Here is a 17,394-nt window from a genome sequence, read left to right as displayed (position 1 = left end):
AATTTCTTATGGGTTCGTTCAAGCTGCAAAACATTCACCCACTAACTCAGATCTTCCAACTAAGAGATCTTTAAGATTCTGACCATCCCTTTAAGTGCAATTGTTTGAATTTCTCTTGCACTTGGTTCACCAGGTATATTTGCCAGGTAGTTTGAGAAATTCTTTTTCATGAGTTCAGTTGTTCTTATAATTACTTGAATGATGGCAATCTTCCTAAGATTCCAGTTTCTTTTTATGTCATACATAAAACCTTGGTATTTTGTTATCTTTCCTCTCTTAGTTCTGTTTAATCCAGCATCATTGGGAGACACTAACTTCTACTAAGGTTACTTCTTTCTTGTACCATATCAAGGTTTTATGGCTTCATTTTTCCCCCCAACTATACAGAATGACGTGATATGATAGAGTCAGAAAATAGGAAAACGCATAAACATGAATCAAATCTGTATGCGATTTCGGACAAAACATTTTATTTAATCTATGAAATAGCTTACTCTCATTTTGTGAGCCATTTTGAGGTAGAAATCTTCATTTGTAATTAGTAGTATTAGTATTGACCACACTTGGGACTTAACATTCAGCTTCCAGAAGACTATCACTTAAAACTAATTATTACTTAGCACTTTATCCGTTGCATGGATTAAATAAAGACTTGCATTCTAAATTCACTACAGATTCCCCAAGTTTGACAAGACAGTAAAACAGTACAAGAAGCAGGCATTATTTGGAAAGTGATGGTGATAAATTCCATTTGCATTTTTAAAAGAACGCTGACACAAATTTTTATTTCTTTCCAGTTTTATTTTTAGGAATTATTAAAGTAAAGTGTAGTCACATCTAACGTTACACATGAAACAGACTTAATGAACTGATCATTTACAAGATGTATTGCGTCATGATATCAACTAACTAGAAAAGAGTTAATATGCCATAAAATAAATTTAAAAAACAAACTTTCTTTTTAATCGAGACGATTCAAAAGTCCTGTTCGTGATATCTTTAGTTTTATACAAAAAATTCATATTTACTAATTACCTGCAACAATTTCCTGGGCTGCCAAACTCTCCAGGGAATCTAGAGGTTCTGTTTTATTTTCAGATGTCTTCTTGGGTTTATCATCAAATTGTTTTTTCCACAAATTCTTCTTGATTAAAGGAATCACATATTCTTTTGGTTCTTCTGATTCACCTTTTGAACTAAAACAAGAAAAATAAATAAAATATACAAACATTATAAAAATTATGACAGCAGTAGAGTTATATAAGCCATACTGATAATTGTTAGTGAATATGAAACATGCCACTGGGTAATTAAATATTTATAAAAAAAAATTATTAAAGCTTCTTTAAAATTTTTGACAAATATAAAAATTTTCTATAATTGGGATTCTTCAGACTACTGTTCTCCTTTTGAGTATTATTTTTGGTCGATATAACTTCCAACCTTCTTTAGGTGCATCTTGAATTTTTTTTTTTTTTATCAAACTCAAGAATCTGTACAGAATTTCAAACAGAACTCTTTATTTAATCCACAGGCGTAGCATGCTCTCATTCTGTTAGCCATGACCAGGTAGAAGTCCCAAGTAATTCACAATTGTATTTTTGAGTGCTACCTGCAATGAGGATTGAACCTTCAACCTCCAAAAGAGTTTAATCTTACAATTGAATTTTACCAAGTACTTTATCCACTACGCCATAGATCCTTATCTCAAAAATTCAGAAATATAAAAAGTTTCTAATTCAGTAAAAGTTGTTCCCCTTGACAGATCGAACATTTTCTGACTCTTACTATGCTCATAAATAAAATATACGGTTTATTTCTCTCAGATTTAATATAGCGGCCACAGACTGTATTGGAGTTCACTAACAATAACTTTGGTCCAGGGTTCAAATCGTCTGACTGGTGGTACAATTCATTTTTTTATTTTTTTTATTATATTTTCTCCACCTCAGAATTTCGATCAGTCTCCGTTGTTTTAAACTTATTCTACATAAACTGGTTACCCTTTAGCAACTCAGCCTCACTTCTTGTATACTTAATGTCTGCAATTACAACAAAAAATTTAGTTGCACCTCACAAACTAAGCAAAGGAACGTTTCTCCTTCAAGAGGACCTCCAACACCACAATCACTGACGATCCCTTTAATCTTGGTGATATTTTCTCTCATACCTCCACTTTTCACAGCACTCCTTTAAATCCTCAACTTAACAAGCAGGTTTTCTATTGAAAGCACGAAATGATAAACATACATCCTCCTCTCCAAGCAATTTGCAGGGAAGTCCCTAAACAACACCTCAAAGACACAAACAAAAAAGCAATGGACACAGTACAGAACGCTGTTGTACTCTCACCGCAACATGAAAACTACCACTAAATGTGCTGTTCTTACACAGTTGTAAGAATTCTTGTACATTGCTGTTCAAGCAACCTTCAACAACCACTAGTCCATGCAAAACTCACCAAACATCTCTTGGCGCTCTATCAAAAGATTTCTCCAGAAAGCATAATCCAGGTTCTTACCAATATACTTCCCGTGCATTTGGTTCAGGACAATAGAGAATTATTATCCAGGCATAAAACCAAAGTGCATTCTATCCATGCCCATCTGACTTTGTATTTGCTGTTCAACTGACCCCCCCCTCCAATCAACTTCCGAACCAGATCCATCAACTTTAAATTCCTGCCATTACCTCCATCCAAAGTTTCTCTCCCACCTTTGAAACTGTTGTTAAAAAAAAGATAAACTGGGAAAATAGAACGGTTGATTTTACAGAAATTAAACGTTAGCAACAGCCACGGTCACCTTAAAGAATCTTAAATAACTTCTTTATTTTTTAAATCTATAGAACATCTTTTGTTTTTAATATTATTTTTTGAAGGTTTATTAGTCACTTTCTACAAACACTGAAACTTTCGAAAGTTTCACAAAGAAAGACTTTCCAAGTTGCATAATTTGTAGACATTATTCTGTTGATTCCTTATACAACCTACGAGTTTAGTGCGCGGAAATAGGTAAAACATAAAATATAAAAGGAAATATAGTGAAACTAGACTTTTTAGCCAGTTAAAAATGGGCAAAAGTTATAGTCCATTGATTTAGAATAGGTGCTTTATGCCAAATTGATGGTTGCATATGGTTAAATTTTTGCTCATTTTAACATTCAATATTAATCCCTATTAATTCCTAACTGTGTATCGAACAGATACCATAGTTCACTGCACCTTCTCATAAAAAAGGTCCATACAATATTTCAGTCAGATCGGCTCAGTAGTTTCAAAGAAAAAGTGGAATGGGTAGACAAAGAGATGCCCTTAAATTTTAATTTGTGATAATTCTTTTTTTTTTTTCAAAAATTTTGATCCTAACAAAATTTAATCTTTTCTTTTTCTTTTCTTAAATGTACATTTTTTTGTGTGTCATTAAATAGTTTTTTAAGTTTCCAGGGGGGGGGATATTTGCTTTGTTGTCTTCTTCGGTTACACGCATGCACATTACTAACTACTCGGTTGTGAAAACAAAATGACTGCCAGGGATTACAATAGCAGTTACGTTGGACATCATATGTTTTCATATCTGGTAAACGACTTATCAGCCCCAAATTTAACTGTGATATTCGTTGTCAGCATATCCGAAAAACCTATCAAAGTCAACATTTACAATCCAAAACTTGCCACGAGACTGAAATCAACGAATGAAAGGTTGACACAAAAGCAATCATTGAAACATAAACAGAAGTTCTCTTGTCCATAATTTTTAAACGAAATTCATTAAAATTTGAATTTTCTCAAAAACAATGAATTTTATAAAGTTTATGTTCATCCACGCCATGCGAAATGGCAATTTCCAAGTCTTTACTATATTGTAAGCATAATTCTATTCTTTTTACATTGTATTTCAAAACCATTCTCCACCAGAACTTTACATTATTAATATTTAATTATGATATTACTATAGGTTATTCTTAGAATGGTAAAAAAGGAGAGATGGGTCTAACAAAACGTTATAGTCTGCAATAAGTGGTTTATCTATCAAGCAGAGTGCTGCTGTTGTTAGGAACCGAACGTTTGATTCGGTTCCAAATTCTTTCCATTTAAAATGTGATATGAAAATCTGACATTTCTTCAATACTGCGTGATAACCACGTTTTTGGTTTTAAGATTGAAGAATATTATTATGAGCACACATTTATTTGATGATCATTCTGCAGCACTTTTCTCAAATCACCTCTTTTTCATTGGCACCGGTTCAATAACACTGAATAGAGATCTTCAATTGCACAAATTACCAGACAGTAAATCCAATTGGTGGCCTGATAACTAATGTTTTCCCAGATATTGCTAAAAATTTCCACAATGTTGGATGGCTTCATAAAAGAGCAATTCTGACCCCTAGAAATGATGCTGTTGATATGATCGATTATAACATTTTGTAAGAGTTATCAATCTATTGAATGTGTTATTAATGAAGATCAGACAGTAGAATTTCCTGTGGAATTCACTAGAACTGCCTGGAATGCCACACCATAACCTAATATTGAAGGAAGGGACTCCAGTTATATTATCAAGAAATCTTGATCCACCTAAACTGTAATGGCGCACGGTTAGCAATAAAATCTTTGAAAGCTAATGTTCTGGAAGCCATTATAAGAACTGGAAAATTTTAAGGTGAAACTTAATTCCTCTTATTCCTTCTGACATTCCATTTCAGTTCAAGCGTTTACAATTCCCAATAAAAGTTAGTTTTACATGTCTATAAATAAATCTCAAGAACAAAGCCTCAAAGTTGTTGGACTTAATCTTCAAACACCTTGCTTTTCTCATGGCCAGTTGTATGTTGGTTTCTCACGCATTGGAAGTCATGAAAAACTTTACATTTTCACACCTTTTAGATGTCACACGCAAAATATTGTTTACGTAGAGATTTTTCAAAATTAATGCTACCGATACATTTACCAGTGTTCAGATATGCACTGCTTGAAACAAAATTTTAATGATTTTATTAACAGAATAGGTTCCTAATGTCATCTTTATAAAAATAGCACATTAAATAATTAAAAAAAAAAAGAGATTTAACAGTTTTCAGATATGCACTATAATATAAAATAATAATTGCAATTCTTACATATTTTTGAAAGAAGAAAGACTAAAAGATTAAACTAGAAAAGAGGATTAGGGTTACTGGCGAGACCTCTATAAAATAAAACATTCCTACTGTTCCTACCTCATGGGGGATGTGGAAAAAGAAGCCATTATGAATTAATGATTTGTTTGATTAATTTGATAATAATGTATGAAGACAATTTAAATATATCAAATACAACCTGGCAACGTTGGGTACTTGAGTTAGTCAAAAATAAATGGTCACAAACTTAATTGGTTGACATTCCCTTGATTTTAGAACTAACTTAGATGATGTTTTTAATTCTAGGACTCTTCTAGGCATGGCATAGATCAATTGACAAATATTATCTTGAGGAATTTCTTGCTATGTATGACGCAATAATGCTAAAAGTTTGGAACATATTGTAACATATTTAGCAGAATTCATGTTTCCGTTGCACTCCATCAGATCTGAGCGACCATCACTCTAAACTGCATCTCAAACCATAACCGAGAAACACCCATGTGTTGCAGTTTTTTTAAATCAAACTCTTACTGAGGGAGCCCATACCCTTCCATTGTTGGTAAATAATGTAAATCATGACTCATCAGAAAAAAACGACATTAGTTCAGAAAGTCATAGGTCTCACCACCATCTAGTGTCCAATCTTTTCTGCACTTAATATTGGCAGAACAAAGAAAAGGTTTCCTTCTCGCAGCTCTACTATAGTAGCCCAGTTTGTGAAGATACCTGACAGCTGTTCTAGGACTGACACAAGCTTGTGTTGCAATGTCAGAGACTTTGCACTGAGGATCCTCTTCAACATTTCTTTTTACAAGATGCAAAGTTCTTTCAGAGGGCTCGGGGCGACCTTGATGAGGTTTTGTGCACTCTCTTCAGTAGAAAAGCCTATTGAAAAATTTCCTGCTATTTTGCCGTAACTAACTTCACATTGACCCATGATTTATCCTCACAAAAATTCTGATCGATCTGATGCTCCTTTGGTTCGTGGCATGCTTCAATGTTATTAGATGCAATCTTAATGATACTCTTATTTCAGCACTTTTCTGATCTGTAAATATAAATAGGCATACATGACAATAGAAAAATGTGAGTATGAAAAGTAATTTGGTTGAGCTTAAACATGGAAGAGTAAAAGACTAGTTGTTAAAACTGAGAAAGAAAAGGACAAGATATTCTAGTAAAAAATATAATAAATTTATAACTTCAAATATTGCAGCATTAAAAATTGATTATATAATGTTATAAATCGAATTTTTAAAAAATTCTTAATGTTGCAATATTTTAATTTATAAATTTATATTTTTTACTAGAATATCTTGCCCTTTTCTTTTCCAGTTTTAACCATTAGTCCTTTTTTCTTTTTTTTTTTTTTACACAGTGATCACCACTTATCAAGGCCCGGAAGCCATTCAGGGATAAGGGTTATTGCAAGTACATTACGTTAGTGTGGAGATTTGATGAAGTGTTTACTTAAGGGGGCGGTTCATTAGGAATTTTCTTTTCCATGTTTAAGCTTAACCATATTACTTTTCATGCTTGCATTTTTCTATTGCAATCTATGATTTTTCCAGGCTTCCAGTAAATTCACTTGTTCTTTGTTTAATTTCAGTCTTATTTTTTCCCCCCATAAACATAATATACACATATGTAATATCAACGTACAGCACTCGTCTGCTTTCAATAAAATACCCCCATTTATCTCCTTTACATGCTTTCATTCTCTCTGTTTCACTAGTTACTTCTCTTTTTGCAAGAGCGGTGAATTGGTAGCAACAGTAGTTGCTGAAGCGACGTGGTTGCTATGGAAACCAGTCATAAAAACGTCGCTCACCTTCTTATGAATTTTTACGATTTTGAACACCAGAAAATTCATCATAACATTTGTTTTACTGAACGAAAAATTTTTTCACAATATAACTGAGAAGGTGATCTTATAAACTGTAATAATTGTTTGAAATTTGGTCGAAAAATGAGTGAGTGGTGAAGCTTTAAAGCAGTTCTAAATGACTAAGACTGCAGCTTAACCTTATATTCAAACATTAATGTGTTTGAATGATTAATTTTATTTATCTTAATGTCTATTCTTTTCTGTAATATCTGTGTATGTTTTTTTTTTATCTATTTATATATGCATTTCCTTATCTCTTATTTACTGTTTTTATCACCTCCTCTTCCTTCTCCACTTTCTTTCCTATTTTTTCTTTCTTTTTTTATTATTGGTTCTTCTTTAATGATCACGATTATTTCAGTGGCCTATATTTTTGTAAATATTACCTACATATATATTTTTGTAAATATTACCTACATATATATTTTTGTAAATATTACCTACATATATATTTTTGCAAATATTACCTACATATATATTTTTGTAAATATTACCTACATATATATTTTTGTAAATATTACCTACATATATATTTTTGTAAATATTACCTACATATATATTTTTGTAAATATTACCTACATATATATTTTTGTAAATATTACCTACATATATATTTTTGTAAATATTACCTGCATATATATTTTTGTAAATATTACCTGCATATATATTTTTGTAAATATTACCTACATATATATTTTTGTAAATATTACCTGCATATATATTTTTGTAAATATTACCTACATATATATTTTTGTAAATATTACCTACATATATATTTTTGTAAATATTACCTACATATATATTTTTGTAAATATTACCTACATATATATTTTTGTAAATATTACCTGCATATATATTTTTGTAAATATTACCTGCATATATATTTTTGTAAATATTACCTACATATATATTTTTGTAAATATTACCTACATATATATTTTTGTAAATATTACCTACATATATATTTTTGTAAATATTACCTACATATATATTTTTGTAAATATTACCTACATATATATTTTTGTAAATATTACCTACATATATATTTTTGTAAATATTACCTACATATATATTTTTGTAAATATTACTACCCTTCTGATTTACCCTTATATGTTGTACCTACTTTTAATTACGACTAGCTGGACGCCCGGTGTTGCCTGGTTAGGCAATACACTTAAACATGGTATTTTAAATATATATTATTTAATTGGAATTCATTATTGAGATGAGTATTATTTATTCATTTATTTATTGCGGACTATTATGGTGAGACGACAACCAATGTAGCTTGTTGATATTAATAAAATAAAATAAATTATAAAACTAAGGAAAAATTAAGATATTACATTAGCTAAGTTCATAATTACAAAACTGAAAAAGTAATGAATTCTAAATAAAATAATAATCCCATCAAAACTTATAAAGAAAATATTAAAACATTAACTCCTAATTAAATATTACAGAGTAACCTAACGATACATAATATGCGCTTATTAATTTATTTACTGCGGACTATTATCCTCATCTTTTTTAGTTGTTGTGTCACAACATTTCGGCCAACTATTCCTCTGCCCTTCGTCGACGGGATAGGAACTCCGAATCTCCTAACTGCATTCTCAGTAATTACTGCCTTCCATAGTTGATTTGGAGTTCCTATCCCGTCGCAGTTAACACCTGAAGAAAGCCAGAGGAATAGTTGGCCGAAACGTTATAAAACAACAACTTTAAAAGATGAGGATAATAGTCCGCAATAATGAAATAATACTTTAATTAATGCAGATTTTGTATGTATTATTATAGAATCAACCCTCCATTGAATATTATGTATTGCGAGGAATAATAATCCTGGTGGACTAATTCGTAAAAAAATAAAAAAAATAATGATAATGTGGTTCATCAAATTCCGTTTGTGTTTGTTTACAATATAACGTCAGCTGAGATTTGGGTTTGACGATGAATGCCCTGGAAACGTCACTTCTGATTAATGTTTAGTTTTAAAATATGCAATAGAAAAAATGATTTGCAATGATTTTAAATATTTATATAAAATAAATATTTAATATTTCTTTTATAGTAAATTGAACTCATTAATAATAAAAAAAAAAATTGAAATAAAATGGTGAAGTACACTCGGCCTTGAACAGGGGATCATTTGATCTGTAGTCAAATGCTCTACCACTGACAATAGTGCTGTTATTTTTCAGAGGAAATGATTTGCTGTTATATATTTTTTTTTTATTTCAATATCAAAGCGTAGTGTCTTTTATTAGAGTTTTCAATTTAGAATGATTGTATTTAGTTTTCAAAATTACATCCACAATAACTTGATTAAATGGTTACTTGTAGAGACAAGTCAAATGAACATTTTGTAATGAAACCTCAATTTTCACTTTGATCCAGGAATTTTTAATAGTCATCCCCAGACTTCAAGGTTAATGAAGCATATCATCATTATTGCAAAGGAAACTTCAAAGAATCATCAATTATATATGACAACATTGTAATTGTAATTACAATGTAAAGAAATACAAAAAGTGATAAATTGTGGAACCATCTCTGAAACATGTAAAGTTTATTTGGTTAAAATTCTATCCAAATACTCAATTCAAATTAGTTTCCTATATCGGACTTCAACCAATCAGAAATTAGTTTGTTGTGAGAGTCAAGCACCTGTTTGCATTTTTTTTTTTTTTTTTTTTTGCACAGTGATCACCACTTATCAAGGCCCAGAAGCCACTCAGGGATAAGGGTTATTGCAAGTACATTACATTAGTGTGGAGATGTGATGAAGTGTTTACTTAAGGGGGCGGTTCATTAGGAATTTGTTAACATTGGACTTGAAGACATCCAAGTTGTAGTCCGGTGGGAAGCAGGCAGACGGAACAGAGTTCCACAGGCGTGCAATTCTAAGAAAGAAGCTTTGTTTATGGAATCCGCGTTTTGATTTAGGCACAGATATAGAGTGGGGGAAATTTTTCACAGTGGATTCAGCTAGACGGGTGTTTTTCGTGAAAGATTGGCGAGGGGGGACCAGAGATTGGAGTTCAGACGAGTACCTGCCATGGAAATAACGATAAAACAAGGATAGGCTCGCAACGTCTCTTCTGTGGGAGAGAGGTTGCAGGGTAGAGAAAAGGGCATCCCTCACTAAGCCAGGAAGTCTATTTTGTACTCTGTTAAGGCAGGATAGGCTGTTTTTAGCAGCTCCTGCCCAGATATGGCAACAGTATTCGATCCTTGGACGTACTTGGCTTTTATATAGATAGAGAATTGCATCAGTAGTGAGATATCTTCTGGAGCGGTAGAAGGATCCCACCATCTTTCCAGCGACCTTGGCAACAGACTTGACGTATTCTATAAGCAAGAACCCAATCGCTGTCATCAGTGAGACACTAAACTTGCCACATGATCAGTCATAACACTACTACCCAGGCTTCTCATGGGCAAATGAACGTAATTGTAACCTGTGGATCATTGGCATCTTGGCAAACAACACAAATCAGCCATAAAACACTAAAATATATCGACAGCTTAGTCTCACAAACTCACAAGTTTACACACATACAGACAAAAACAATACTTTCTTCATATAGATTCTTTGATTTATTCGTGACACTTTTCTTCATAACTCTTTACTTTTTGATTGTTGCCATAAATAATGTCGACAAATGATGTCTGGATAGATGTTGTCAGTACTTTTGTTATCTTTTACCAAATAAATACAGAATTTCATCAAGTTTAAAGTTATTTTGAAAATAAAATTATTTTAAGATTTCAGCAAATTATCTTGTTCTATAATCCTGTAATTTTGTACCTAATTTTTAGTAATTTAAGGAAATTTTAAAGTAAATCTCTAAAATATATCCATTGGTTGGTTGTTGCAGCATTTACCCTGGATTGGTTGGGTCGGTTCAATCCAGCAAATTCATCGCATAGCGTAGATCCATCATTGACAGTTAATTTTTATTTCTGTTTCTCAAATTCATTCTTTTTTAAAAAAATTTTTTTTACCCCTTACTTGAGAGTCACCACTTATCAAGACTTGAAGATAAGAGTTAATAAATGTACAGTAGTCAGATAGAAAGCAGGCAAACGAAAGACAGTTCCACAGCCGTGTGCAGTTCTAAGAAAGAAGCTTTGTTCATGGAATCCACGTTTAAGTTTAGGTACAGATAAAGAGTGGGGGGAATTATTGATAGTGTTTTCAGCTAGATGAGTGTTTCTTGTGAAAGTTTGGTGAGGAGGACCATAGATTGAAGCTCAGTCGAGCACTTGACACGAAACCGGATTCAGATAGAAAAAAACAGTACCAACACTCTAGGAAGATTTCTCCTCCTCCTCCTCCTCTAGCCAAGAACTGCTACTTTTTTGTTCCTATTCCGATTCATACTTAATGAGAAAAAGACCCCCTACCCACCAAGTTTAATGCAATTTTGTGGTAATGTTTATAATAATTTAGCAATCATTATTTATACTTTTATTTTACTCATGCGTCTGCATCATCTATGTTTTTCTTGTGCCTTCCTCAGATCGTTTTTGTTACAATTTGAAGACCAAATACAATATTTGAAGGCCAAACTGCTTTAAAAAAAAAAAAAAAACAAATTTGCAAAATTTGGCTTTAGAAAGGCCAATCTAGCAATCCTGAACAAGACTATGACAGTAACTTCCCTTTGGTGTAGCTTTGGTTTTTCGAATATCATTATAATAATATATAATCATTGCTGTAATGGTGTGAGAAAGGAACTCATAGTAATTTCGACGTGCAGTGATTTTTCACTGAAGAAAGAAATCAGTGTCATGTTACATTTAAAAACGGGAACATTTGAAAGAAACAGGGGGAAAAAACATTGTCTGCCAAGAGGTGATGGACTGAAGCAGTAAATTAAAGATTCTCTCTTACAATGTGATTTTATTATTTGTATTGAACTATGTAGCACAATATTAATTTCTGAATATTTATTAATATTTATTAATTTATCTCATTTGGGTTATTCATTAGTACTTATTAATATATTTCAATTAGATCAGTTCTATATTTAAGAAACAATGGACACTATTTTCATAGAAATGTTAATAAACACATATTTACTGCGTATTATTGGTTTTTCTGTTCAAAAAACTAATTTTTTGCACTATCCAGAAAAATATCAGCTTTATCAAAACATTTGTTGATTTTTTTTTTTTTTTACATAGGCATCACCACTTATCAAGGCCAAGAGGCCACTCGAGGATAGGGTTAAAGCGTGCACAGTAGAAATTGGATAATATAGTTATTGCTAATAATTGAAATTCGGTAAATTTGTTAACTTATATGGAACGGTTCATCAAAAACTTGTTTACGTTAGACTTGAAGACAACCATATTGTAGTCAGCTGGAAAGCAGGAAAATGGAAGATAATTCCACAGGTGTGCAGTTCTAAGAAAGAAGCTTTGTTCATGGAATCTACATTTAGGTTTAGGCACAGATAAAGAGTGGGGAAAATTAGTGATAGTGTTTTCTGCTAGACGGGTGTTTCTTGTGAAAGTCTGGCGAGGGGGGGGGGGCATAGATTGGAGCTCAGCCAAGCATTTGCCATGAAAATAACGATAAAGCAGAGACAAACTTGCAACATCTCTTCTATGAGAAAGAGGTTGCAGGGAAGAGAAAAAGACATCCCCTATGAGGCTATGAAGTCTATTTTGAACTCTATCAAGGCAGGATAAGTCCTTTCTAGCAGCTCCTGCCCAGATGTGGCAACAGTACTCCATCTTTGGACATACCTGGCTCTTGTATAGATAGAGAATTGCACCAACAGTGAGATATCTACAGGATCGATAGAAGGATCCTACCATTTTCTCCAGCGGCCTTGGCAACAGATTTAATGTATGTGTTCCATTTAAGATCAGGAGTAAAGGTCAAGCCCAGAAGCTTGTCAAAACATGGGGCCTCCCCAAGACGAGAGCCATTCATTTCAATTGATGCCAGATGGGGATCAGAGCGTTGATGATGTAAAGATAAAAGTTTGGTTTTAGATGCATTAAAAGTAACAAGCCACCTCTTTCCCCATTGTACCACTTGCTCAAGATCAGAGGAGAGAGAATCAGAGAGAACTTGGTCGTTTACGGTCTTAGATGTGCTACCATAGATAGTAGTGTCATCAGCATAAATGTCTACGAATGATGTAAGGATGTGATTTGGAAGATCATTAATGTAGATCAGGAAGAGAGTTGGGAATTTCCACGGATCCTGTTAATAGAAGGTTATCTCCCTTCTTCTAAAGATGCCATGCGGTCTTGTCGTTTGGGGTTTGCTGACTTCGAATATTAAATTAATTTCATTTTTTTTTATTACTCATTTTCTGTAATTTTTAGTGTACATTTAATATCGTTCAGTGATAATTAAGTTTTCCTGTTAATTTATTTTTAATTGCCATATCTTACATATATCTCAATATAATCAAGAACAAAAAAAAGTATTCTTCAGACATTTTATTATTGAATTACTTCCCCTGTTTTCTAGACAGTGATAGCTGATTTGGCGTCCCCGACGAAACATCTTCCAACATATATCTTAACTGAAGAAATTATCACATTCTTAGACAAATTATTAGTTGTATTTGTACTATTATAAGAAGTTTGGCGCAAGAATGATACTTTTCTGTAAAAAAAAAACCCCCAAAAACAATGTTTATTTACTTTTAAGAATGTTTCACATAAAAAGCTCCCAGTTACAAGAAATAAATATTACACGATTACGAAATGATTTTTTTCAACTACTTTATTTCGTGTAACAAGGTTTTATAAAATGATAATGTTTATTTATTTTTAAGAATGTTTCTAGATATATGCAGGAATGCCAGAAATTATTTAAGTTTTAAGTATCATTATTGTGATTATTTTTAATTGCCATATTTCACATATATTTCAAGATAAATAAGAAAAAAAAGTTTGTACGAGATGCCTCCAATAAGTTTCCAGGGTTTTTTGTACAAGCATTTAAAAATTGTCATAGACTTTTGAAAATTCAGTATGTTATTGCTATACATCTTCTGAGATGACTGACCAATTTGCAAGAAACTGAAGATGTGGAAAATTTGCATGAAGTTTGTCCCAAGTATGTTCAGCGAAGATCACAGACTATTTGACGCAGATTGGCATCAAGACAGTTCCTTGCCCTCTCTATAGTCCAGACCTTGCTCTCTGTGACTTTTGGTTATTCCCTAAGCTCAAGGAAAACCTTAGAGGCTGTCGTTATGAGACAATTGAGGAGATGAAAGAGGCTTTGATGAAAGTCAATGACTTCCATGAGGCCTTCCAGAAGTTGTTGGAATGGTACAACAAGTGTATTGCAGCCAGGGGAGATTACTTCGAAAGGGACTAGAATTTCATGTATGTAGTATCAATAAAAGTGCCTATACCAAAACGTCTGGAAACTTATTGAAGGCATCTCATAAAATAAATATATTTACATTTGGTTACAATTTTCATTACATACAAAAACAAAAATAAAATAAAATAAATAACAATGGTCACAAAGTGAAGGGTCAGTTTACATAAAATTTATATAGGAAACTGATCCTACCTGCACACTAAAATTTTAAATATCGATAAAAAGAAAATTCTCTAGTTGACATCATAGGTAATTGTAATTAAAAAAGAAAACAAAAAAGAAAGGTGAAAAAAAGAATGATGGCAAATAGTGAGAGAGCACTAACATTGTTTTTAAAAAAAAATATTTTTAAAGGTGCTCATGCATTGTACGTCCCATGATGACACAAAGTTACTCAGGTTTGCCAGCTGATGTTAATAACCGGAAAAGGCCGATTTTAATGTTAGGAATGAACGCGTCGTCGGTTTTTAGCTAATAAAATCTTACGGAAACTTTTTTTCATAAATTGAAAGAAATGAAAATTTAATTTTAATTGTGCAGGTTGTGGTCTCCTTAGATAGTAATGCCTAAATACATGTGTTTGGTGACTTTAATGTCCACCATAAAAATTGGTTTCTCAGGTTAGGGTTACACAGATGCAGCTGAATGCTCTACTTATAGCTTCTCTATAGCCCATTCCTTCACTCAGACAGTAATGTTCCCAACACGCCTACTAAATTGTAAACCTATTTCTCACCACAGTACCTGAGGATTGTGTGACTAATGTCCACAGTCCACTAAGAAACGCAGATCACATAGTGGTATCAGTTGACATCACATTAAAATCCCAACCTCAAGGTGAGGAATCATTACTCAAAACAACAAGCTACTACAACAGCGCTGACTGGGAAGCCATTAGAGAACACATCTGAGATGCCCCATGGACCAATATCTTCTCTTATCCTGCTGAACAGTGTGCCAATGAGACAACTGAATGGTGCAAAGCAGGCACTGAAGCACATGTTCCCACACTGAAGTATTATAGCAAACCCCACTCACCCCCATGGTTCACTGAAGATTGCGCAGCTACCATTACACAAAGACAGCATGCATTCCGCCAGTTTGTACGTCATAAGTCAAATACAAATAGGAAAAAATTTGTAGATGCTAGAAATCATTGTAAGCATCCTGAAATAATTGGGGAATGCATAGAATCGCAAAAGATAGGAATTTGTGCTTTCTGGAACATCTATAATAGTGTAGTGATAAAGGGCAATCAGTAATTCCTCCACTGAGCAACAACAAAAAGGTTGCATGCACGGCAATGGAGAAGGCAGAACTGCTTGCCTGGCGATTCGCTTTCAACTCCTCTTAATTATCGCCCCATTAGTCTCCTCCACCTTTTTACTAAAATCTTTGAGACCTTAATTAATCAAACACTAGTTCACCACCTCGCAAAAGCAAATCTTCTCTCTGACAAACAGTATGGATTCAGGCAATGTCATTCTAATGTAAATATTTTAACAGTCATTTCTGAACACATTTACCATGTAAGGCGAGCGAAATCAGGGCTGTAGCTCTGGATATATCCAAGGCCTTAGATAAAGTCTGGCACAAAGGATTACTAATGAAAATTAAATTGTACGGTATAACTGGATGCATACTAAATATAATTAGATCCTTCTTAGACAATAGAAGCATACAGGTTGTCATTGACGGACGTACATTCAAGCAGCATAACATTAATGTGGGAGTGCCTCAAGAGTCGATCCTTGGACCATTATTGTTCCATATATTCATAAACGACCTCCATGATAATATTGTGCTTGAGATGGGTATATTTGCTGATGATACAACACTCTATAATATGCATGAGGGAAGAACAGGTGTACATAAATCTAAGACAATGGCAGAATCGTTAGAAAATGACCTCCAGACTATAGTGGAATGGGGCCGTAAATGGATGGTAACATTTAATGCTAGTGAAACTAAGCTGTTCTTCTTTAACAATTACAAGAAACCTCTCCAACCACTTATATTCATGAAAAATAGCACCCTACCTGAGAATTCTACCTTCAAATTCCTCGGCCTAACATTTGTGGGCAATATGAACTGGAACAAACACACAGAGGACATTGCAAAAGCTGCTGCAAAGAAGGTGGGTTCCCTCTATCGAGCTAGAAGACTACTCACACCTGAGAATATCCTGTACCTCTACGGAGTCACCATTCGTCCATGCATGGAATATTGTTGCCACATCTGGGCTGGTGCATCTGCCACTAGTCTCTCCCTCTTAGACAAAGTCCAAAAAAAGAGTTATCAATCTAATCGGTCCCACTTTATCAACTAAGCTCCAGCCCCTGTCTCATCACCGCAATGTTGCATCACTGTGCCTGTTTTACAAATATTTTAATGGAATGATGAACTCGTTTCACTTGTACCCCCTCGACGTACATATCCTCGACAAACCCGCTTAGCAACAAAATCTAACCCCTTCACTGTTGATGTCCCTAAATACCAGAAAGCTTTCTGTTCTAATAGTTTCTTCCCTCAAACAGTTAGACTTTGGAATTCCCTTCCTGCTGCCTGCTTTCCTGGCTGTACTGATATGCAAAAGTTTAAATGTAATGTAAACAAATATCTTGTTAATCTTTCCTAGACATGGTCCCAAATAGTAGTCCCTTATGTCCAAGTGGCGATATGCTCTGTAAGGGGTGAACATGAGTAAAAAAAAAGAAAAAAAAGTGCTCTCAGCATCAACAGACATCACATGCATGAAGGGTCAAAGAGCATGGAAAAACCGAGGAGTAAAAACACGAACCAGACCGCCACCAAATGAGTGCGAGCTAGGCTGGGACTTTAGGGGAGGCTTGTTGCCACCCAAATTCCAGTGAAGAGCAATTGTCGTTGCTAATGGGAAATTAATGGCAAGCGGCTGTGGTGATAATGCAAATTTATTTGCAAAGGTTATCAAAAGAGGTGACGAGTACTGGAAATCTGGGGGGGGGGGGGATGTGTTGTCGCTCACA

General features: G+C 33.5%; 1 protein-coding gene across 2 annotated transcripts in view; it reads right to left on the bottom strand.

The window, feature by feature from the left end:
* LOC145243864 (G-patch domain and KOW motifs-containing protein-like) overlaps positions 1–17,394 on the bottom strand; it is an 86,626-nt gene that overhangs the window by 68,121 nt on the left and 1,111 nt on the right. For both annotated transcript variants that reach the window (XR_013862966.1, XM_080106933.1), the window contains exon 2: positions 1,036–1,196. Coding sequence is in view for 1 of the 2 variants with exons in the window: in XM_080106933.1 (XP_079963059.1) it covers positions 1,036–1,196 (161 nt within the window). In the remaining variant the exon portion in view is untranslated. The remainder of the gene's footprint in view (positions 1–1,035; positions 1,197–17,394) is intronic.

The sequence above is a fragment of the Euprymna scolopes genome, chromosome 22, assembly GCF_053919585.1.
Source record: "Euprymna scolopes isolate OS-2025 chromosome 22, ASM5391958v1, whole genome shotgun sequence".
Classification (NCBI taxonomy): Eukaryota; Metazoa; Mollusca; class Cephalopoda; order Sepiida; family Sepiolidae; genus Euprymna; species Euprymna scolopes.
This window is presented reverse-complemented; position numbering and strand designations above follow the sequence as displayed.